Here is a 24,783-nt window from a genome sequence, read left to right as displayed (position 1 = left end):
TAGTAGAAAAACCTCTTGCACTATGTGCCATGCTCGTTCAGGCATGGAGGATCCCAGTTCTTCTGGTAGGCATCCTGCTAAGCATCAGGAAAGCCACTGCAATTGCACCACCATGTAATAATGTTCAAAGTTGGTGGCTCCAAAGCCTCCATTTTCCAATGGAAGCTGGAGCTTGAGTAGTGCAACAGAGCGCTTACACTTATTCCAGAGTAAGCCCCCAAAACACTATTTAAAGCGCAAAATGTACGACGAGATATGTGCAATGGAAGGTTGTGGAAAAAATATAGCAGGTGTTAGTGAACCACCATTTTGGATAGGGACACTGAGTGGCAGCGTGCTGCAGAGCACCATTTGGGGGTGTAGGGAGGCAATTGCCACAGTAAGATTGCCATCTGTAAGGTCTTGTGTGGTAGATTTGGATGCCCAAGTATCAGAAGGTGCGCAGTTCCCAGCACAGAAGATGCGTGAACACTGTTAAGTGCTGTGGTGGGCAATCTGAGGAGAATGGGAACAAATATTATTTAGCCCAGGGCACCCCAAAACCAGAAGCGGCCTGGAACTCCACCAGGATATCTCTGACCTCTGTTATCCCATTTTGTATGTCTCGCATACAGTCTATTATTTTGTCTGTATAGAGGGAGACAATGTGTATTTTGTCACCGATCAGTATGCCCCACGTCTACCCCTGTTATCTGAGTTGCTGTGCCATTGGCTTCATCTTTAGAGCAAAGACGAGCGGGGATAGGGGACATCCCTGACGTGTTCCTCTGCTTACCATAATACGGTCTGAGATGCACGGTCTGATCTTCCCCCGGCCGTGGGGTCCGTGAAGAAGCATCTGATGAGAGGCTGGAGCATAACTGTGATGCCCATAGAGGATAATGTTGCAAACAAACTCCCAGTTTTCTAACTCGCAAAACAGAACCCCCAAATCCGTTCCCAGGGCAGCCATGAAAACGTAAACTGCCCAAACACACAACAGACCTGTAGGTGGGGGATCTCCAGGACGTAAAGTTGCATACAGAAATCCAGCCCGGGAGGGGTGAACAAAGATCTCATGTTAGTGTCGTCCTACTGTCAGCGGGCTTGAGTTCTGGGCATTCCAGCAACGAGGCTCTCCCTCCATGCCACCTCATCACTGAGGGGGGCGCCTGTTAGCACCGAAGTGATAGCAGTATTTTCGGGGTAGGAAGATACCATGTGGGGGCGGGCGATGGGAGGGAAAGAGACAAGAGGTGCGCCACCATATGATGGATGTCTGACCACTGTGGACACGCCTGTCCCCTGGCCCTCGTCCGGGACCTCTTCCCAGGGTGGCACGAACAGTCACAACAGTGTGAGGTCCACCCTACCACTTCTCTCTGCGATGTGTTCTAGCCATGGCACAGCTCTGCCCTGTTCAATCAGGGATCGGAGGGGGGTTGACAGGTGTTGTCCAGCGCAGGTTGGTCGCCACTCATTGTACTGGAGGATTACGAGAAAGGTTCTCTGTTAGCTCTAGACCATTGCAACGACAGGATCCCCCTGCACGGTCCAGGTGCGGCCAGGGGGCACGAACAGTCCCAACTCCTCTTTGGCATCTGACATGGTCGATGGCGTCGGAGGGAGAATGACAGGCTCCAGTTCACCTCCCAGGCCACAAGGCTGCCGCAGTGTGCCCTCGCTGCCTCCAGGTGGGGCCTCCCACCCACTCATGGACCTCTATTTAGTGTAGGACAGGTATACACGCAAGTCCTTAATGGTGGGGGAAGCTGTGGGGCGTCGAGACATGGCTTATAGTAGGAGACCCCTAGTATTAATGAATGCTGGTGGGTAATGGAAAGAAAGATCTTCAGCTGGGCGAGACAAAGGCATCAGGGGGAAGAGGCATTTGCCCCACTCCGCAGATAGGCCCTGAAGCGTGCAGATCCTTGTATACTGCACCCACAAGTTCTAAGTATCAGAGACATTTTAAGTTGCTCAGTTAGCGCAGTACCTCCCAGCTGCATCTTGTTGGGGAGAGTTTTACCACCCAAGAAGGTATGCCACGCTCTGGGAAGGACTTGCAGCCAGGTGTAAAGGGGCCACCTCATAAGTGTCAAAGCCGCCTGCTCAGTGACATTAGCAGTTTGAGTTGTGAGGAACAGTTTTGGCACCCCCATCCCTAACAGATGTACTCACTGCAGTCCTCAGGCCATTGATGGGAGGGTGCAGTCCATGTGTCAGCTACTAGGGAATGAGGAGGCATGCAACACTACTGAAGATAAGTAACATGTTTGGCACACTCTAAAAAAATGGTTGAGTGAACTGGGAGAAAACACTCCAACTGATTTGCTTAATTGATATGGCCTTCAACATCTACTGTAAAATAGTATTGCCTTTAGTAGAGGATTGGGAATAAACTTACTGGTACTGCAGCATCGGCCACAAAAAGGCTCGAGGGACTGCTGCGCTGGTTGCATGGGCTTGCGGTACTAAATACCTCTATCAGCCACGAAGGGGCTTTCTGGTGTCGGATGCTTTTTTTATTTTTTTTTATTTTTTAGGAAAGACAGGTAAGGCAGGGCAGTGTCACCTCACTATTTGCCTATTTACTGGGGATCCAGAAAATGGCTTTGCCCATGCCCCAAGAAGCGGGTCTGTGAGGGCATCACTAAAAAGCAGCAGGAGCACAGCAGTAGTTTGTCCGGGTTGGCGGACTTCGAAGAGAACACTGGTTTTCGTCTCCATAGTGGACAACTGGAGGTCAAGAAATTCAGCTGCCCTTCCCATTACCACTGTGAATGAGGCACTTTATTCGGTAGCCAGCCCAGATTAAAAGACTGAATTGGTTTCTGGAAAAGTATCTGGGCCAATGGCATCCTGTAAATAATCACAAATTCATCCCCTTCACCATAACGCTCATTATTACAGTATGTGCCAAAATTATTGTGGATAACCCGGGCCCTTCTTTTAATGTGTCAGACTTATGGGTTTCCAGAAGGCCGCGGCCCAGTGGCATCAGAGAGTGGACTCAATTGAAGTCAAGGTGTAGTCAGCTCAGAATTGGAGAGGACTATTGGTTGCTCTGCATCATCTGGCGTCAATAGCATTGGTGCTCCGGGGTCTGGAATGGGTTGTGGCACTTTTGGGCAATGGCCTTCTCTGAAGGGTCACCCCTGTTTGCCTTCTTTCTACTCTTTTTTTCCGACCTTGTTTTTGTTGGTTTTAGCACTCTGAGCACTTTACCCACTGATAACCAGTGATAAAGTGACGTGCTCCCATCTAAACATGGTACTTTTGGCCCATAACCAATTGGCATACTTAATTTACTAATAAGTCCCTAGTAAAGTGCACTATATGTTCCCAAGGCCTGTAAATGAAATGCTACTAGTAGGCCAGCAGCACTGATTGTGCCACCCACTTAAGTAGCCCCTTAAACTTGCCTCAGGTCTGCGATTGCAGAGCCTGTCTGTGCAGTTGTAAGCTGCCATGCTGACCTGGCAAATGAAACCTCTTGCCAGGCCTAAACCTTCCTTTTTAATACATACAGGTCACCCCTAAAGTAGGCCCTTGGCAGCCTATGGGTGGGCGCAAAGTATATAAAAGACAGGACATGTACTTTAAGTTTTAGATGCCCTGTTAGCGAAAAGTTCCCAAATTCATTTTTCACTACTGCAAGGCCTATCTCTCCTATAGGATAACATAGGGATTATCGTATTACATCTTGTAAGTGTAATTCACAATCTGGAAGAGATAGATGTGTCAAGTTTGGTGTCGCTAGACTCACAATGTAAAATCCCAACTTATGGTGAAGTCTGATTATAAATTGCAGGTCTGAAAATGCCACTTTTAGAAAGTTGGCTTTTTCTTACTTTAGCCATTTGGTGCCTACTGCCTGTCATCACTACAGGTCTGGGGTGGGGAGTTGATAGTGGGGCCTGTACATTCCTTCTACAGAGTCACACACAAAGGGAGCTTTGGTGTGACTGATAGGTCATCCACAGCCTGGTGGGCCAGCCTGGGAGGGAGGGTTTGACACACCTGAATGGGCAGTGCCCTGCTGCACACAAAGGGTTGCATACCTCCCTTTAGTGAGTCTGGAGCCAGGGCAGGAAGGAAGGACCTCTGCGCACTTCAGAGACCTTTCTTTGAGCCTCCCCACTTCATAGGGGCAACTGGATCTTTGGGTACTCTGCCATGAAGGACTGCTGTGTTACTACAAAGAATGCTACTCTGCTGAGCTGCTCCACTGCTGGACTCTTGCTTTGCTGGACTGACCTGCTCCCCTCTTGCCTAGCAGTGAGATGGGCAGGGCCTGCATCCCTACATCCAAGAACCAAAGTGACTCCTAGGGCTTGCCTTCTGTTTTATGAAGTCTCAGGGACAGGAAAGACTTAACTCACGTGTTACAGCTCCTGGACCAGTCTTCAACCAGCTCCTGACCCCCAAGAGGCACCCCCTCCAGACCTGGGCCCTTGAAGGTGGTTTTGTGGCTCCTGAAAATCAAGTTTTTGGGCTCTTTGTGAACGAGAATAGGTCAGCTCGCACCGGAACTGCACTGCTCGCACGAAGAATCAGCACATGCTGCAGCAAGTTTGTCTCTTCGCACAGTAAGCATTGCCACTCACGACTGAGGCTCCAGTCTGCTCTTCCGCAACACCCGGCCGACTCTTCGGCTCCGTGGACCACGGCATTCTCCTGCCAAACTTTTTTGCCTCAATTCCGAGAAGGTAAAACTTCAGCTGGACTTATCTGGACTGTATCCGACCAGCGCTCCAGCAAGGATGGCCTGAATTTCTACATTTCACCTAGCCAGTGCAACCAGATAGCCCTGGTTGGTGCTTTATGCTATTAATTTTATAGTTTACATTTTAATCTTTAAAAATTCATCTCATGACTTCAACATTGAATTCTTGCCGTTTGTCTTGTTTTACTCATAAAATTAAGCTCTATTTTTAACTAGGTGTGCTGACTTTACTGTTTTACTGTATGAAGTGTTGAACAAACACTTTATACATTGCCTCTTAAGTTAAGCCTGACTGCTCTGTGCCAATCTACCAGAGGGTTAGCACAGGTTAATTTATGGTGTGTATCTGAATTACCCTGACTAGGACAGTGATTCCTGCTAGGACAGGGTGCATACCTCTGCCAACCAGAATGAAAATGTCACTTACCCAGTGTACATCTGTTCGTGGCATCAGTCGCTGGAGATTCACATGTTCAGCATAGCTCGCCATCTGGTGTTGGGTCGGAGTGTTACAAGTTGTTTTTCTTCGAAGAAGTCTTTCGAGTCACGGGACCGAGTGACTCCTCCTTTTGTCTCCATTGCGCATGGGCGTCGACTCCATCTTCGATTGTTTTCCCCGCAGAGGGTGAGGTAGGAGTTGTGTTGTAGTAATAGTGCCCATGCAATGGAGTGACTAAGTATGTACCTATTTAAGGCTAAAATAATATATATACAAATATACAAAGTTGAAGCTAACTTCCGAATTGCTACAGGCTCCCGGGGAGGTGGGTGGGCACATGTGAATCTCCAGCGACTGATGCCACGAACAGATGTACACTGGGTAAGTGACATTTTCAGTTCGATGGCATCTGTCGCTGTAGATACACATGTTCTGCATAGACTAGTAAGCAGTTATCTCCCCAAAAGCGGTGGCTCAGCCTGTAGGAATGGAAGTGGTTTGAAATAACTTTCTTAACACGGCTTGACCTACTGTGGTTTGCTGTGCGGATAGCACGTCTACACAGTAGTGCTTGGTGAACGTGTGTGGCGTAGACCATGTGGCTGCCTTACATATTTCTTGCATTGGGATGTTTCCTAGAAAGGCCATGGTAGCACCTTTTTTTCTGGTTGAGTGTGCCCTTGGTGTAATGGGCAGTTGTCGTTTTGCTTTAAGGTAGCAGATTTGGATGCATTTAACTATCCATCTGGCTATACCTTGTTTTGATATTGGGTTTCCTGCATGAGGTTTTTGGAATGCAATAAATAGTTGTTTAGTCTTTCTGATGTTTTTCGTTCTGTCAATGTAGTACATTAATGCTCTTTTGACATCTAATGTATGTAGTGCCCTCTCAGCTACGGAATCTGGCTGTGGGAAGAACACTGGTAGTTCCACTGTTTGATTTAGGTGGAACGGTGAAATAACCTTTGGTAAAAATTTCGGATTAGTCCTTAGGACGACTTTATTTTTGTGTAGTTGTATAAAAGGTTCTTGTATTGTAAACGCCTGAATTTCGCTTACTCTTCTTAGAGATGTAATGGCGATGAGAAATGCAACCTTCCAGGTGAGGAACTGTATTTCGCAAGAGTGCATGGGTTCAAAAGGTGGACCCATGAGTCTTGTTAAGACAACATTTAAGTTCCATGAAGGAACAGGTGGTGTTCTTGGTGGTATAATTCTTTTAAGCCCTTCCATGAATGCTTTAATGACTGGTATCCTATATAGGGAAGTTGAATAGGTAGTCTGCAGGTATGCAGATATTGCCGCAAGGTGTATTTTAATGGAAGAGAAGGCTAGGCTAGATTTCTGTAAGTGAAGCAAGTAACCCACTACATCCTTTGGAGTTGCGTGTATAGGTTGGATATGATTATGATGGCAGTAACAGACAAACCTCTTCCATTTACTTGCATAGCAGTGCCTAGTGGACGGCCTTCTGGCTTGCTTTAGGACTTCCATACATTCTTGGGTAAGTTGTAAGTGTCAGAATTCTAGGATTTCAGGAGCCAGATTGCTAGATTCAGCGATGCTGGATGTCTGATCTGTCGGTTGTGTTGTGTTAACAGATCCGGCCTGTTGGGCAATTTGATGTGGGGTACTACTGATAGGTCTAGCAGTGTTGTGTACCAGGGTTGCCTTGCCCAAGTTGGTGCTATTAAAATGAGTTTGAGTTTGTTTTGACTCAATTTGTTTACCAGATAAGGAAGGAGAGGGAGAGGAGGAAAAGCGTAGGCAAATATCCCTGACCAGTTCATCCATAGGGCATTGCCTTGGGACTGCCTGTGTGGGTATCTGGATGCGAAGTTTTGGCATTTTGCGTTCTCTCTTGTTGCAAACAAGTCTATTTGAGGTGTTCCCCAGAGTCTGAAGTAAGTGTTTAGAACTTGGGGGTGAATTTCCCATTCGTGGACTTGTTGGTGATCTCGAGAGAGATTGTCTGCAAGTTGATTCTGGATCCCTGGAATAAACTGCGCTATTAGGCGAATGTGGTTGTGAATTGCCCATCGCCATATTTTCTGTGCTAGAAGACTCAACTGCGTTGAGTGTGTCCCCCCCTGTTTGTTTAGATAATACATAGTTGTCATGTTGTCTGTTTTGACAAGAATGTATTTGTGAGTTATAATTGGTTGGAAAGCCCGCAATGCGTGAAAAACTGCTAGCATTTCTAGGTGATTTATATGCAGTTTTGTTTGATGTACATTCCATTGTCCTTGTATGCTGTGTTGATCGAGGTGTGCTCCCCACCCTGTCATGGAAGCATCTGTTGTTATTACGTATTGTGGCACTGGGTCTTGGAATGGCCGCCCTTTGTTTAAATGTATACTGTTCCACCATAGAAGCGAGAGGTAAGTTTGGCGGTCTATCAACACCAGATCTAGAAGGTGACCCTGTGCTTGTGACCATTGTGATGCTAGGCACTGTTGTAAGGGCCTCATGTGTAGTCTTGCGTTTGGGACAATGGCTATGCATGAAGACATCATGCCTAGGAGTTGTAATATCATCTTTGCTTGTATTGTTTGTGTTGGATACATGCGTTGTATGATCTTGTTGAAATTTTGAATTCTTTGTGGACTTGGAGTGGCTACTCCTTTTGTTGTGTCTATTATGGCTCCCAGGTATTGTTGTACTTTGCACGGCAAAATGTTGGATTTTGCAAAGTTGACGGTGAAACCTAGTTTGTAGAGGGTTTGTATGATTTGATTTGTGTGTTGTAAGCACTTTGTTAGTGAATTGGTTTTGATTAGCCAATCGTCTAGATACGGGAATACATGTATTTGCTGCCTTCTGATGTGTGCAGCCACTACTGCTAGACATTTTGTAAAGACTCTTGGTGCGGTTGTTAAACCAAAAGGCAATACTTTGAATTGGTAATGTATTCCTTTGAATACGAACCGTAGGTATTTTCTGTGAGATGGATGTATTGGTATATGGAAATACGCGTCTTTGAGGTCTAAGGTTGTCATGTAGTCCTGTAGTTTTAGCAATGGTAACACCTCTTGTAGCGTGACCATGTGAAAGTGGTCTGATTTGATGTAGGTGTTTAGTATTCTGAGGTCTAGGATTGGTCTCAGTGTTTTGTCCTTTTTTGGTATTAAGAAGTACAGTGAATAGACTCCTGTGTTTGTGTGATTGGTACTAATTCGATTGCATTCTTTTGCAATAGTGCTTGAACTTCTATTTCCAGAAGGTCGGAATGTTGTTTTGACAATTTCTGTGCTTTTGGTGGTATGTTTGGAGGGAATTGTAGGAATTCTATGCAATAACCATGTTGGATAATTGCTAAGACCCAAGTGTCTGTAGTTATTTCCTCCCATGCTTTGTAATAATGACCTATTCTTCCCCCCACTGGTGTTGTGTGACATCTGAGTCACTGCTTGGTTTTAGGGGTTTTGGGGCTTTGAAATTTTCCTCTATTCCTAGGGAATTGCCCTCCTCTGTATTGACCCCGAAAGCCTCCCCTGTACTGTCCCTGGTAGCTGGACGGTGTTGCCTGCGAGGTGCTGGCTTGTGTGGCCTGACCCCGAAACCCCCCTCAAAAGGGTGTCTTGCGGAAGGTGCTGTAGGTTCCTCTGCTCTGCGGGGAGTAGAGTGCGCCCATGGCTTTAGCAGGGTCAGTGTCTTTTTAAAGTTTTTCGATTGCCGTGTCCACTTCTGGTCCGAACAGTTGTTTTTCGTTGAATGGCATATTGAGCACTGCCTGCTGTATCTCTGGTTTGAACCCAGACGTTCTTAGCCATGCGTGCCTTCTAATGGTCACAGATGTATTAACTGTTCTTGCAGCTGTGTCTGCTGCGTCCATAGAAGATCGTATCTGGTTATTTGATATGTTCTGTCCTTCCTCAACCACCTGCTTTGCCCTTTTTTGAAGTTCCTTGGGTAGATGCTCGATGAGGTGTTGCATCTCATCCCAATGGGCTCTGTCATAGCGCGCAAGTAGTGCTTGAGAGTTAGCGATGCGCCACTGGTTTGCAGCTTGTACTGCGACTCTTTTCCCAGCTGCATCGAACTTGCGGCTCTCTTTATCTGGGGGTGGTGCGTCCCCAGATGTGTGGGAGTTGGCTCTCTTCCGAGCTGCTCCCACTACGACGGAATCTGGTGGCAGCTGTGTGGTGATGAAAACAGGGTCTGTAGGAGGTGCTTTATATTTCTTGTCCACCCTTGGCGTTATTGCCCTACTTTTGACCGGCTCCTTGAAGATTTCCTTTGCGTGCCGAAGCATACCTGGCAGCATAGGCAGGCTTTGGTAGGAGCTGTGGGTGGAGGAGAGGGTGTTGAATAAAAAGTCATCCTCGACTTGTTCTGAGTGGAGGTTTACGTTGTGGAATTGTGCTGCTCTAGCCACCACTTGAGAATATGCTGTGCTGTCTTCAGATGGTGAGGGCTTTGTTGGATATGCCTCCAGACTGTTGTCCGACACTGGGGCGTCATATAAGTCCCAAGCGTCTTGATCCTGGTCACCTTGGCTCATGGTGGTGTGAGCCGGGGAATGTGACGGAGTTTGCGTTGGTGAGACGTTAATTACAGGTGGAGGAGAGGGTGGCGGAGTCACCTTTTTCACCATTTTTGTTTGTGGCGCCTGGTCTGTTTGAAACTCCAGTCTCCTTTTTCTCCTAATAGGGGGAAGGGTGCTTATTCTTCCTGTTCCCTGCTGTATGAAAATACGTTTTTGCGTATGGTCCACTTCGGTGGATTGCAGCTCTTCCTCAAACCTATGCTTTCGCATCTGAGAGGACAGTGATTGCTCCTCTGTATAAGAGCCTGGACCTGGGTCGGTTACGGGTTGTTTCGGCGCCGAAACCCTGCCTGTATCTTTTTTCGGCTCCGAGGTGGCTTTTTTCTTTTTTGGAGTCGAAACCTCTCGGCGTCGATCTTCGTCGGTGCCGTTGTCTCGGCGTCGAGCCGTTTCTACACCGCTATCTCGGTGTCGTTGCTTCTCTCCAGCACTTTCTCGATCCCGAGAAGGCTGCGTGCCGGTGTCTCGACCGGAGTCGGACGATCTCGGCACTGTTTTGGCCTTTTTCGGTGCCGATGGTCGGTCACCGAACTTATGGGTGGAGCCATGGCCTGGTGGCAGTGGCGTCCCCTGGGCCTTGTCACTTTTCTTATGTGTTGTTTTTGACGTCTTACTCACGGTTCTTTGATCGTCGAATTCCTCGGAGTCCGATTCGTGGATCGAAAAGGTTTCTTCTTCCTCTTGTTCCTCGAACTCTCGGTACGCTGTCGGCGTGGACGCCATCTGAAGTCTCCTGGCTCGACGGTCACGGAGTGTCTCCTCACTGTGCTCAGGTGACAGGCACAGGTTACAGACCAAATGTTGGTCTGTATACGGGTATTTGTTGTGGCATTTGGGACAAAAACGGAACGGGGTCCGTTCCATCGGCGGTGTTGGACACGCGGTCGGGCCGACCAGGCCCCGACGGGGGCTCGAAAACTACCCCGAAGGGCACCGGAGCGCGTCGATCTTCAATGCGGTGTTGAATCTAACTACGCCGATCCCGAACGCAACAATACCGACGAAAATCTTCCGAAATCTACTAACTTTCCGTTCCGAAACTCGGAGCGACAGGAACACGTCCGAACCCGATGGCGGAAAAAAAACAATCGAAGATGGAGTCGACGCCCATGCGCAATGGAGACAAAAGGAGGAGTCACTCGGTCCCGTGACTCGAAAGACTTCTTCGAAGAAAAACAACTTGTAACACTCCGACCCAACACCAGATGGCGAGCTATGCAGAACATGTGTATCTACAGCGACAGATGCCATCGAACACCTAATTTCTAAGAGGCGCCAAGACAGTGTCACCAACAGAGCTTGTGCAGGGCCCCCTAATGGGTCTAGGAGTTCCAGGTGGTGGCGAGTGTTGAGCCACTAGCGGAGTTCCAGATGGAGATCCCTGTGGTTCCTTGGAGCCCAGAAGCACACCAGAGGGAGCCAGCAGAAAGTCAAACAGACGCAGCATAACTTCACAGAACTCGTGGATTTGCTGACACAGATTCTCTGGTTTCCCTAAGACAAAAGTAGGTCGGCTCCAAAGGAGACCGAGTGAGGGAGCGAGACTGAAAGGCATGATTACACTTTTGCGTCTTCTCAGGAGTTGAAGAGTAGTAGGAAGGGGGTTGAGTCCAACTTGGACTGCTTATGCTTCTTTTTTGACTAACCTGAGAATTTGGACTGCTATGAAGATCTGCTGTGCAAATGAGTTGGGGAGTGGGACTTTACCTTAGACCTTTAACGGTCACATAATGGGGTCTTCTGGAGCTTGGCAACATACAGCTTTATCTCACGGTCTCAAATGCCCATCAAATTTAACAGTCACCAGAAGTGTAAGTTGTGGTCCAATCCAGAGTAGAAAAGAAAATTTTGTGGGGGATTTGTCAGACATTTGCTTGGGACAGTCCCTAAAAGTATTAAACCTCGTAGTTTTTATCTTGCACACTGCATTTAAGAACAAATTCTGAGAAAGTGTTCTAAGGAAGAGGTGAAGGGAAGCTCCGGATCCACTCCGGGTGAAGCAGAAAGAAAGGAACTGAAATCAGCATGCATGGGTGGCACTTATATGCATCTTCCCATGTCACTTCCTGAGCAGAAAAACATTGGCTTGGAGCTGCACAATGCCACTTACGGCTGCACAGGGGTACTACTGAAAATTTTCCGATCCAGTCTGAATCAAGGGTAATATTAAAAATGGGAGGAATATGCCGTTAGAAGTATCTATCAGAAACCTATACTATTATGCCATTAATTAGGAAAACATTATCTTGAAATTCACAGTTCGCCTGAACACCGAACTGTATAACATTTAATGATTTCAAGGGGAAATCAAGCTTGGGTCTGGTGACTTTTGGTCCACTAACATTAGTAGAATTTTCTTGACTTGATCCCTAGAAAATAGGAATTTCAAAATCATCTGGTGTCCCAGAGACATCTATAGGAGGGGTCTTGACAAATAATTTCTTGAGTTTTTCCATTTGATAATAGTACATTCTTTGCCTTTGAAGATTTTACTGAAAATTTGCATTCATCTCAGTTTGGAAATATTTGCCAACACACTGCAGGTAGCGCAATCAAGTGTCACAGAAATGAATTTGCAAAACTATTCTAGGCATTTTTATTTTGCAACATGTTACATTTGTTTCCATTTACTTCTAATGAAGGCCTCATTTTTAGTTTAACCAACAACTTAAAAGCTTTTATGACTGAACATATCAATGGGACCTCAAGTTTTTGGGGGAACATGAGTTATCAAATCAGTATGCCTGATTCATGGGGTTTGATTTACTTCCCAGATAGTTTTTCATCTCTGTGGTCCAAGGCCTATTAAAAGACAACATCATCCATTGAATGCATCAAAACTTCCTTCTGTATCATACTTGCTCTGTCATAAACTAAAGCTGAACCAGAAGGTGAGATTGACAAGAGACAGTCTCTCCTTTATTTTATGTAGCCTTATGCAGTTTTTAGCTTAATGGAAGATTATTTTTACCAATCTCATAGTGGGGCAATATCTGTCTTTTTTAATAAGATCTATTTCCAATACTTAACAAGCCAGTATATTTGATCATTTTAAAAAACGTTTCAGAAGGTAAAACTTTTTATAAGCATACTTCAGTTTGCCCTCATTAGGGTGGAGCCTGCGTTGCATGGGCTCGCGCATCGCAGCGAGACGCTTTAGGTATTAGAAAAGGGCTCAGAGCCCTGTCGACGTCACGTCAGTGTTTTTCATTGGTTCGTGGGCTTGCCTATTAAAATCTGCTTGCTTTCATTAGTCGAAGGCATGCATACGCCATGCCTTTTCTGGTGGCTAGCCCTGCTCGAGCGCATCAACCAAGTACAGAAAACATGCGAGGCTCGCTGTTTTCTGTCCGGCTCCTGGACTACTTTTTCTCTATTTTACTAGCGCAATTTTGCTTGGCAGAAGTCGAGTGCTTTACACAGTTAATTGCACTTTTTCAGGTTACGTACATAAATGCACTTTTGCCGATAGGTGAAAAGTCGGGTTAGGAGTTTACAACGCTATCAGCTCTAACATGAGCAAACGCAAGACCCGTTGCATTGCAAATGCTTGTTTTCTCTGGCTGCCGCTGTGTCACCTCAGGTCAGTGTTCAGAGGCTGGTGGTAGCAGGGGCGGCAGTAGCCATTTTTACTTAGGTCTTTTGGCACCTGATCAGACGCCATCTTTGAAGGTCGGCGTTCTAGTGGCCTGACTCTCCTAGACCGAGAAACCTAATTTTTTTCCCAGAAATGCGGCGACCGTGTAGCGGGCGCGCCTAAGGCAAACCCGACTGCTCCCGTCCACGCCAAGCCTGGACCAGGGGTCAGTAACCATGCCCAAATCAGGTCAGAATGAATAACCTACAATGCAGATTTTTTACGTTCTCTTAGGCACCCTTCTTCACCTATAGCTAAGGGATGGGAGACAGCACACAGGATGAGTTCAGGCATCTCAACTACAGGACTCCCATATACTGGGAATCGTTCTCATAATTCTCCACAAAGCAGGTTTCTATTGATTAATTGCAGATCATTAGCTGCCCACAAGCTAGACATTAATCTTCTCCTGGACACCCAGAAACCAACAGCACTGTCCTTAACCGAAACCTGGCTACACGAGGGCTCAGGACCAGATGTGTCACTGGCTTTGCCCAGTGACTACTCAATCATTAGGGTGGACAGAGAGGGGGGGGGAAGGGGCAGGAACTGCCATTATTTTTAAGGACACGCTTAAGGTGACCTCATCCCCCCTTGACATTCCAGACTGTGGGGGTTTATTCTTTTCTTTTTTCTTAACCCCCAGCTTTAGTTTTTCAGGAGCCCTAATCTACCGTCCTCCGGGATCAGTGCAACGTTTTATACAATTATTTCCAGAATATGTTGCTGAGTTAATTTGTAATAAGCCTAATTTTACTGTTTTAGGAGATTTTAATGTACATGCAGAAAACGAGGACAAGACCATGGTCCAGAAATTTCTGTCTGATATGAAAGCTCTGGACCTTTCACAATGAATTACAGGTCCGACACAAAGGCCACACAATCGATCTGATTTTTAGTAATATAACGAATCTTACGGTCTCTCCTTCGACCCCCTTAGCATGGTCCGACCACTTTTTAATCGATTTTAGTTTTCCTATCCAGCAGGCTGCAAAATCCCTGCCGACTATATTTCAACCCTACAGACATTGGCATACGCTTAATGTTACTGACTGGTCTAATATATTAACCAGCACTAAACCCACTGTGAATAGGAACTTGAATAGTTCCATAGATTCTGTAAATAATTGGATCACAAATAGTTTGGACGCCCTCATACCTTACACTGTAAGGCGGGGGTCATATAACAGAAAGAAAAGGGAACCTTGGTTCTCTTCTCAGTTGCAAGCAGTCAAAAGAGACTGCAAAAGGTTGGAAAGGGGATGGATACAATCATATAGTGCTGCTGCTAAACAAGACTATAGGAAAGGCATGAGACATTTCCATTTGGAAATTAAAGCAGCTCAAAGAATTTATTATTTGGCAATAATTGAACAGAATGCTAACTCTCCTAAAGCAATCTTTCAGTGCTAAAATATATTGCTTCCTCTCAGCTTCATGTAGAAGGGGTATAAGCTATTTATAAACCTAGTAATGATTTAGCCTCCTTTTTTCAGGATAAAATCACTGAGATCTATTCAGGTTTTCAGGCCAACCCCACGAGTCATGCAAATATGGAGGTACAATCTTTTCACGAGACAGTCAGGTTCTCAGATTTCCTCCTGATCACGCTTGAAAGTGTCATAAGATCTATGGGCAGTCTTAAATCAGGCTCCCCCCTCGATCCTGTCCCTCAGGCGATCCTAGCACAAGGATCACCAATAATAGCACCAATTCTCACTGAGTTATTGAATCTGTCACTGAGAATGGCATTTTTCCTTCTCAATGGAAACATGCGATTGTTAAACCCCTCCTCAAAAAACCTAATTTAGACCCCTTAATTTTACAAAACTATAGACCCATCTCTCTGCTACCAGTCTTTGCTAAAATATTAGAAAAACATGTCAATAGCCAGCTGTCTATCTATCTTAAGGACAATAACATTTTACACCCCTCTCAAATGGGTTTTAGACCCTTGCACAGTACTGAATCGGCTCTGATCGCAGTGATGGAATGGGATAGACCGTGCCTCGATGATGGTCAGGCATCGGCAGTAGTGATACTGGACTTGAGTGCTGCCTTTGATACAGTAGACCATCGGATCCTTCTCCAGCGGATGAAGGAGATAGGAGTAACAGGGTCTGTGCTAAGTAGGTTTAGTGAGTTTTTAAGCACACGGTCATTCCAGGTATTGGATAGATCTTGCGACTCACGTAGTCTTAATAGTAGATGGGGTCTACCTCAGGGCTCCTCCCTTAGCCCTTCACTGTTCAATATCTATATGCTGCCTCTTGCTAAGGTAGTGGAGCCTTTTGGCCTCTCTCTGATAATCTACGCTGATGATACACAATTAGTGTTTTCTCTGACTTCAAACTTCAACTATTTAGACATCTCGCTTGGTCCCTGCTTATGTGCAATATCTAATTGGATGTCAGATTGTAAACTTAAACTTAATGCAGACAAAACAGAGGTCATGTTTTTGGGCTCTCAAGTTCATTTAAAGCCATCTCCCTCTGCTCTGTCTCCTTTAAGAGAGCTTCCAGGACCCAAGGAACATATTAAGAGTCTCGGGATCTGGCTTGACCCATGGCTAGCCATGGATCAACAGGCAAATAAAACCTCGGCCTCGTGCTTTGGTATATTCAGACTCCTTAGGAAGGTGTTTAAAATCCTTCCGTTCGTGGCCAAGAGATTAATTATACAGGTATTGATTAGTTCACGCCTGGATTATAGGAATGCCCTCTTCCTTGGGTCCCCAAAGTATGTGAAGAGGAAACTTCAAGTGGTACAGAATACCGCCGCTAGACTGCTTTTTAATATCCCCAAATATGAATCAGTTAAATCTGCATTTCTTACCCTGCAATGGCTCCCAGTCAAGTAGCAAATTAAATTCAAGGACATAGAGCCCTACATGATAAAGGGACCTCACAGCTGCTCTCTTTGGCCACTTTCTATAAGCTTTTTAGACACCTTAGGTCTTCATCTGCAGCTTTGGCAGCAATCCCCTCTGTAAAAAAGGCCAGATGGGGTGGAATGTCTTTGTCGTATCTAGGTACGAAGCTATGGAATTCATTGCCTTTATCATTGCGGCTCACCCACCAGGAATTAATTTTTAGGCGGTTGCTGAAAACCTGGCTATACTGATCTCTTTATGTATTCGCTGATAGGTTCTGCTGAAGCTCTCGGAGGCCTTCAGATAGCTATGCGCTATATAAATTAACATAACAAATTCCCTGGTCAGATGCAATTTCCAGCCTCCCCACTTGCTCCTACCGTTTTTATTCGGAGATTATAGCAGTCAGATTTTCTCCCCCAAATGTCTACTCTTAACTGAACTTTTTCAATTATAATCTGTTAAAGGAAACACCCACTAGGCTGACTGCAGGTTGCCTTTTATGTTGATTAGGAGAACATAGTGATCACTTTACCTTTCACAGCAACTAATTTCCATTTTCAAATCTAATCATTTAGCCCTTCTCTTATAAGATCTGATTAACCACTGTCCATGCATTGAGTGCACTGAAAGTTGAAACATCATGGTGACAAGCCTTAAATGACGTGTAGGTTAAGGCCAGTAATTTCACACAACAGAGTGCTCACAGTATTACCTTCCTTGAGAAAGAGAGGCTCAGGATGAGGAGTCTGAGTGTTCCCCTGAACGCTTCTAGATGAGATAACACATCTCCTCGTTAGCTAAAATTATACTGAAGTACCCAATGATGAAGGGGATAAGCAGCTACAGAGTCGCAGATGAATTCATAGTTGGTAGAAGGCTATCGTAATCTCATTCAACATCATGCATGGAGCCTGTGGAGGGTGGACCATGACTGGGCTTTTACAGTAGTTGAGAAGGCAGTGAACAATCACTAAACAAAAAAAAAAAAATCAACACCCGACTAGGCATTTGGCTGCAGAAGCCATAGTCCTCTGCGACTTTATCTGAACCAAAAGTACAAACACTTTTTGTTCAGGTCTTGGTACACATTTCCATGGCACAGGTAACCTTTTTGGATGAACTACTGTACTTTAATGGTAAAGAATTAGAAATAATGCAAAACAGAAATGGCAAATAAAATTTTACTAGCTTATGTATCAGGTCATAAAGTTTACACATTGTCGCACCTATACTATCACAATGTTCACACTGAGTATTGGATGAATGTACAGTATTTTTGGTATTAAACAAAAAGGACAGTCATAGCATAAATTAAAAAAGCATTGGCATTACGTGTAATGTTGGTAGTAACTTATTACAATAGACAATATTAGTAAAGGAATCAAGAAAAGTAGAAATACAAAATAAATCAATTATATTTTATGTACAAACCAGTGCTTCATTGTTTAATTAACCACTCACACTGCACATAACATGTACTCACTGATGCATTAGATATGCCAGCATAATACAATCCATTATAAATAGTAAACACATACAAGGTGTGAAAACCTCCATTTTACAGTTTTCCGGTAAGAATTTAACACCACAATTTAAAGCATGAGGAGTCCAAGACCATTTCAGTTTAATTGTCTAATAGTGCAGTCTTATATAAATCACTCACAATCCTCATTCATTGAAGTCCTTAAAATGTGCCCATCAATGTACATACAGAGACAAATCTGGTCTATACATTTTAACAATTTTCCCTATATATTTTAAGTTTACTTTTCATTCACACATGTGCAAAATGAGTGTTATAACCCCGAGGTGATCTCACAGAATATTAAAGACAAGACTGTGTGAAGGAAGCGTGCTACAAACACTAAAAAAAAGTTAACATAGTTCTTATACAGTGCATTTTTCTCCAAGAGATTACTACCTTTAGTGTCCATATTAGCATAAGATGAAAACCTGGGAATTATTTGGCAGACTCAAGTAGGAGAACAGAGAACAATACAGCACAAAATCTAACATGAAATCAAACCAAGCATAAAAAATCCTCAATCCCATTCTCTGGTTCATGTCATTACAACATATACATAAAAGAAATCTAAAAGCTCTGAAAGGAACAGGAATGCATTACAGATTCAACTTAATCCACATAAAGTATTGCTGTTGACTAAAACAATTTTAGTGGAATCTTTTTGGATCTCTGAAAAGGTACCCAGAACATCAGATGCAAACTTACCTTGGGTAAAACAGGATAAACCCTACAGGTCCCACTTTGTTTGCCTCCTAAATATTGACCCCTAACTCTTACGTCCTTAAATTCATGCTCACTGACGACTCTGCATGGAAAGTCGAGCTTTTTCTATAATCAGTGCTTCCACCTTCAACAGTCTCCCTCTCATATTATGTTCTCAACCCAAACAACTCAGTTTTGTAGATTACTGAATAGCCATCTCTTTTCCTTGTAACTGCTAATCTTAAATTCAGTTCTATTGCTACTTCTTTGAGCTCAGTACACTCTCAGGTATTTACATGCTTTTATAAATAAATCATCATCATAAAGATGCTCAAAGTCCTGAACCCCAGTAAAATACACAAACAATCCATAAAATCTAAACACATTAAAAACCTTTGCTATTTTTGCCACCTTATTAGATGCAAGACTTTTACCCTTGGAGTACAGCCCGCAAGAAAAAGGAATACTGCCCTCTATCTAATCAATCAATCACACAACTTACATCTTATAAATTTCAAGATTAGTCGAATTAGGGCAATGCAGGAATGTGATACTTTCCCAAATGGGAGAGAAAAATATTAAATAAAGTAAAGTCGCAACTTTATTCTGATTTTCTCCACACAATGATGCCTTTGACACTAATTCGATTTATCTGACTCATGAACTTCAGAAATAGTCTTCACTCCAGTAGACAGTTTTCATTGCACAGGTTTTTGTCTGTCCAAATACAGTACACATGAACACTGGCTGTGTACACAAACAGTGATAAACTTGATATTTCAGTAGTGTGCAAATCACATTACCCTACAAATTGTACTGTCCTACTAAGCTTTACTTGGTAAGAGTAACGGTACAACATGAACAAGGCTCACTGCTATCATGTATCAAGTGTTCAAAAGATGTACCGGAGGATTAGAGATCCACATGCACACATGGGAATTTGTGCATTCAGAACAAATTTTCACTTCAAAATGGCACATTGATAGAAAATGTTTTAAAAAATATAACTCTCTAAAAGGTTTCTAATACCTGTTTACCATTCTTAGAGCAAATACTTTATGTAAACTATTGCTCAAAGGTTAATGACTAGCCTGTGTAGATTTCAGAACCAAAACCTCAGACTTGCACTGACTGGGGAAGATAAGCGCAGAAAGAGCTAGCATAGGTACTAAATATATAACAAGAGTAAGAACAGGCCGCTTATCAGAAAGAATCCTCAGCAATCAACATTAGTGAAGCCCTACCACCTTTCCACAATGAAGGACAAAACCAGAGTCTCAAAATATCTCTGGCAGTCTAAAGTGATATTTCCAAATTTAAATATTTAGTTTCACTTCAATTAATTATGTTGAACCACAACTCATGGGATATATTCATAACTACCTAGGTAGAACTTCTAACAAAACTTGTGCGGGCAAGCACATCTGGAAGGTGGCAATTATTCCAGAAAAACAAAATGGAAAGACCCGATTTAAAGCAGTAGGTAATTCTAAAGATGTTCAATGTGTTTAGAGACTTTTCAGATTACTGATGTGCAGTACCAAAAATATTAGAGTCACATTTCCGTGCACATATAATCAACCTTACAAGCTCATGTTTGGGCAATTATTTGGTGCTCATCCTTCACAACACTAAACACAATGGGCTGATGGAACACTAGAAGCTAGATATACCGAGTGGCCAACTGACCGTGCAAAAACTATAAGGGACAAAATGGAAGCATCCTTCATATGACAGAAGAAAACCTTTCATTTCAACAAAACCCATCCTGACTTACAAAAGGAAGCAGGGGCTCAGGGAAATACCAAGATTCACGACAAACTAGATAAAAAGGTACAAACAATCAGGCTCCAAACCTCTGTTTCTGGTAGTACAAAAGAATCTACAACGGGATACATTGCAGGCAAACAACTGCACTACACAACAAATGATATTATACATAAAAAGCAATGGGAGGTTTCTGAGAAAAACTAAATTCAGGGTCTTCAGAGTTTGAAAGTACATCCACATGGCGGAATTGTACATAGGGTATAATACAATATTGCTGGGACTGAAAATTGGTACTAGGACTGCTGCAGTCTCATAATATAGGGTGGGCAGTCATCCAAAACCCTACAAAGGTGTTCATATACACTAGTTACTCGGGGTCACTGTGTTTTACTTCTCCCACTTACCCAACAATAACAGGATACAAGCTAGGCTAGGATTATTTATCTGCAATTGTATGTAAGAGCATTAGCTCTCAAATATTTAACAGATGATAAATAGTGCATTAGTAAGAAAAACACTAATATATATGCACATTTAGGAACTCCCATCAGTCTCTCCCTCCAAATTTATTTACTAGGGCCTTGAAACAAAATGTAAGTTCCATGGTACTACTTAGATTCCGTGGCCAATGACAAAAAAATCCCCAACTAAATCTGAAATCTTCAGAAAACTAGGCTTTTCTCCAGACCACCAGAGAAAGGCAATATGTCAACATAGGTGTCCCAGTGCCTCAGAACATGAATCAATGTCTTTATTTTGCTACATTTGTTCACTTAAACTGTAAAAAATAATGCAATTACAATAAGAAAGTAATAACCTCAAGAGAGCAGACTACCTTGAAATTAGATGCAATGGAATTTGTCAATGCAACGTGTGTCAGACTGAAATGAATAACTGAATCTCATTTTTGAGCCTGGGAGGAAAAAAGATATGTGACAAGTAATCGAACAGAAATGCCAACAGAACCTTTCAACAACTCTTCCTTAGTTGTACCATGACAAAAAATAAATCTCTCCAAGTAAGTTAAGAATTCTGTGACATCCATACACCAAAGAAACGCCAGATTGACAATTCTTCAAGAACACATACACAAATTCCTTCTAACAAAAAACATGATATATGTTGGGGTGATAGAGTTCATGCTAGTTGATGTCAGGGGCCACCTAAGGAGCACCAATACCTACAATATGTGAAAACAGGATCCTCACCAGATATAGGAGGAGAATCATAAATGTAGGACTATCAGATAGGTATCATATAAACAACTTCGGACAAACCAAATAAAGAACAATCTAAATTAAACAGTTTAGGTAAATATTCTTAAAGAAGATCGAGAAACAATAGTGCAGCATATGTGCTATAATGACTGATCATCAGATTGCTAGACAGCGTAACTTAAAAAAGAGTTGCATAGAATAAGAACAAGAAATGCAAATTATACAATTGTGAAAAACACATATACCTTTAACTGTAACAGTTGTTTTTGAAAGCACTATTTCAAGGGGCAAACCATTTGAACTTCAAAAAGACAGGTAAGCTGAAAAATTAAACTGCAATCTTAAAACAAATCATCAAAAATGCTGCTCTGAGAGTATTTTGGAAATTGGATCTTTTCATAAAACAAATAACTTGACCTCCACCAATTCGTAGCAAATACATACCTACATGTATGGATATTTGTCACCGAAATAGCTCTTAAAAATGTGCACTCCTTTCCTTAGTGATCTCATTAAAATCAAATATTTTTACAAAAGTTTATATCATTAAAAAAAACTGTTACAATTCTTATGTAAATGCAAGATTATGGTTTGTTAAGTACCTACAGTCAGCCTGTTTTCATTTGTAAATTCTGGAAAAGTAATGCAGAAAAGAGTGATTAGCTACAGTTCTACAATAAACTTTCCTCATGGTTTCCGATTGTATCGATAACCATATTCTACAAATATTAAAATTACTTTTGACTGTACTGTAGGGTAGTATAAATGTAGTTGGATTGTATTAACTTTGAGCTCACTATATAACATTTTAAATATCAGTAGTATGACAATTCAATGACTAGCACTAAATAATCTTTGTAAGCACAAGTGAATGTTTCCATTCTCTTTATTAATGACCTAATAAAATTCTGACATGTTGTGTTTGTTATATTTACATTCTGATCCTCCTACAGATCCCTGGAGTAAGACATCCAGGCAAGGAAGGCAACAAAAGGTATATTTAAGAAGAGGGTGCATTTGATGAACATTTGTTTTAAGAAGTCTCCTTTCCCTGGACTCCAGTCGCTGTTTTTATGGAACTGATTGTCCTGTTGAACCAAGTCTTCTTGGTTGCTTGGACTTCATTTAATGCAAGACCCAGATGATGCTCCAAATCCTGAAAAACAAGTTAACTTATTTAGTGACTGAGCAAGCAAGCAAAAATGCATAAAATATTCATACTCCGTTTAAGCAAAAAAGAGAAAAAAAAATGATGTATACCTTGTCATGAGGACAAAATAATTATTTGTCTCATGAGCGAAGAGTATTTATTTATGATACTACATGGAAATGCGTGCTTTGGCATAAATCTTACTTGAACACCTCATCCAAAGTGCTCGGCTGGAGCTGGATTCTTTCTACTACTATGCCACATGTGGCACTGATCAACATCTGTAGTACCATTGCACAACCTCACCTTAAGCTGTGCCCCATACATAGCCCAAGCGCAACAGTGATTTGAGCTTCCTGTTTACTTAAGTGTGAAACTTTCAAAACCTATAAAGAGTACATCATCAATTCTGAATAACTACAATATGTGACTAAGGGCTTCCCAAGTCTTAATAACTTTTTCAGTAGCCACTTTCAGCAAAAGAGGCTTTCAGCTGAAGAACCACTATCATTTCACAACCAAATCAAGAGAGCACTGGCACGAAGGACTCACATGTACGGCTGAAGTTTTGGCACCATAAGAACAAGGTACTTACTTTTGTTAAAACTCTTTCAGATAGATACTCTAACTGGCTGCATATTCCTCACCTTTAGAATATAACCAGACACAAGACTACATCAGGAGAATTCTTCAAGAATGCTCTGTACTACAGCGGAAGTGATACAGCATAGGTGCATAAAAGTACCAGCCCTGCACGCCCATGACAGTATTTTTTCTCCTTCCGTACATTCAGATGAGAATTATTGGCGACAGTGTGTAAAAATCTAACCTGGAATCTTGCGATGGGCAGAATTCAACTGCACAGAATGAGGAGCTGGGAGGGAAGTGAAGAATTTGCAGCTAGACCAATTACCCACGAGAAAGATTGTTACTCAAGGTAAGTGACTGGTTCTTCTGATGATTGCTTCCTACTGCAGATTACTCACTTTTAGAATATTGGGCCTGGCACACTCTTACCTTAAACTTTTGATATTGCATATCTCTGGTTCTATTGATTGGATGTGTGTTTTTTAGCATCAATTAATTTATTAAAATTCACTCTATTCTCCTAAATTGGTGTGGGGTTTTCCTGTGTTTTCACTTTATTACTGTTCAGTGCTGCATAAAATACTTTACAAATTGCCTCTAAGTTAAGACGGAGAGTTTGTGCAGTGTTCCCAGAGGATTAAGCACAAGTTAATTTAGTGCCTTTTTGTGGTTCACCCTGACAAGGATTGTGTCCTTGGGTAGGGTTTCACCTTCCTCAACCAACAGCCCAATTCCTCAATATCATAGCATTACCACTCGCAATACTGGAGGTCTGTGGAGCCGACTCTTACCAAAAAGTCTTGCATGACCAAGTGAGAGAGGTGGCCTTCTCACCGGACCATAGCATCAAGGCATTAGTGATTCATGAACGTGCACATTAACGCCCAGGTTGAAGCCTGACAAATGTGTATCACCTGCAACCCTCTGGCCAATGCTACTATAGAGACCGTGACCCTGCAGGAATGAGCAAGCAGGCCTTCTAGGGATTGCTTCTTTGTCAGAGCACATCAGATTTTGCTACAGATGATTATTCATCTTGACAGGTTCTTTTTTGGCACCATCTTCACTTTCTCTGCTCAGAGAAAGCTACAAAAGATCTTGTTATACACATGATGGTCTTTTGCGGGGTCAGTGTAGAAACTCAAAGCTGATGGAGCAGAAGGATCATCTTTTCCTCTTTTGAAGGCTCAGTGGGAGCAAAACAATTTTGGCAGAATGACAGATTGGGAGACATGAAAAGGAGTCACGACTTTGGGTAAGAAGGCTATCTGGTTCCCCATCAATAATTAGTTCAGGAAGGTGGAGGTGTAAAGTTGTTGCACCAGTAGAACATGCCATACACTCACACGGTACGTTCTGATTACAGCAATCAGGAGACTGTTCTGTAGATCAGTAGTCCCAGTAAACAACTTTGCATCAGCTTAAGTACATCTATGCTGAGGACGGTTTGGAGCCATCCTCAGACATGGTGGGCTTGTGCTGAGGACGGCTCCAAGTCGTCCTCACATACACACATCTGTGCTGAGAGTGCAACAGGGCTCTATTAGAGATGGCAGCGGAAGCACTTTTTCTGCCATCCCCAATTCTTCCATGTTGATCTGATGATGTTGGCGCGCAAAGTGT

The 24,783-nt window shown here is 43.1% G+C and overlaps 1 protein-coding gene across 3 annotated transcripts in view; it reads right to left on the bottom strand.

Annotated features, from left to right (window-relative positions):
- Window positions 1-17,371: 17,371 nt before the first annotated feature.
- RABGAP1 (RAB GTPase activating protein 1) overlaps window positions 17,372-24,783 on the bottom strand; it is an 885,283-nt gene continuing 877,871 nt past the window's right edge. For all 3 annotated transcript variants that reach the window (XM_069241548.1, XM_069241547.1, XM_069241549.1), the window contains one exon: window positions 17,372-22,578. In XM_069241548.1, coding sequence (XP_069097649.1) covers window positions 22,456-22,578 — 123 coding nt within the window. In that variant the 3' untranslated portion in view covers window positions 17,372-22,455. The remainder of the gene's footprint in view (window positions 22,579-24,783) is intronic.

The sequence above is a fragment of the Pleurodeles waltl genome, chromosome 6 (assembly GCF_031143425.1).
Source record: "Pleurodeles waltl isolate 20211129_DDA chromosome 6, aPleWal1.hap1.20221129, whole genome shotgun sequence".
Taxonomy (NCBI): Eukaryota; Metazoa; Chordata; class Amphibia; order Caudata; family Salamandridae; genus Pleurodeles; species Pleurodeles waltl.
Note: the sequence above shows the minus strand (reverse complement) of the source record. Positions and strands in the feature narration are given on the sequence as shown.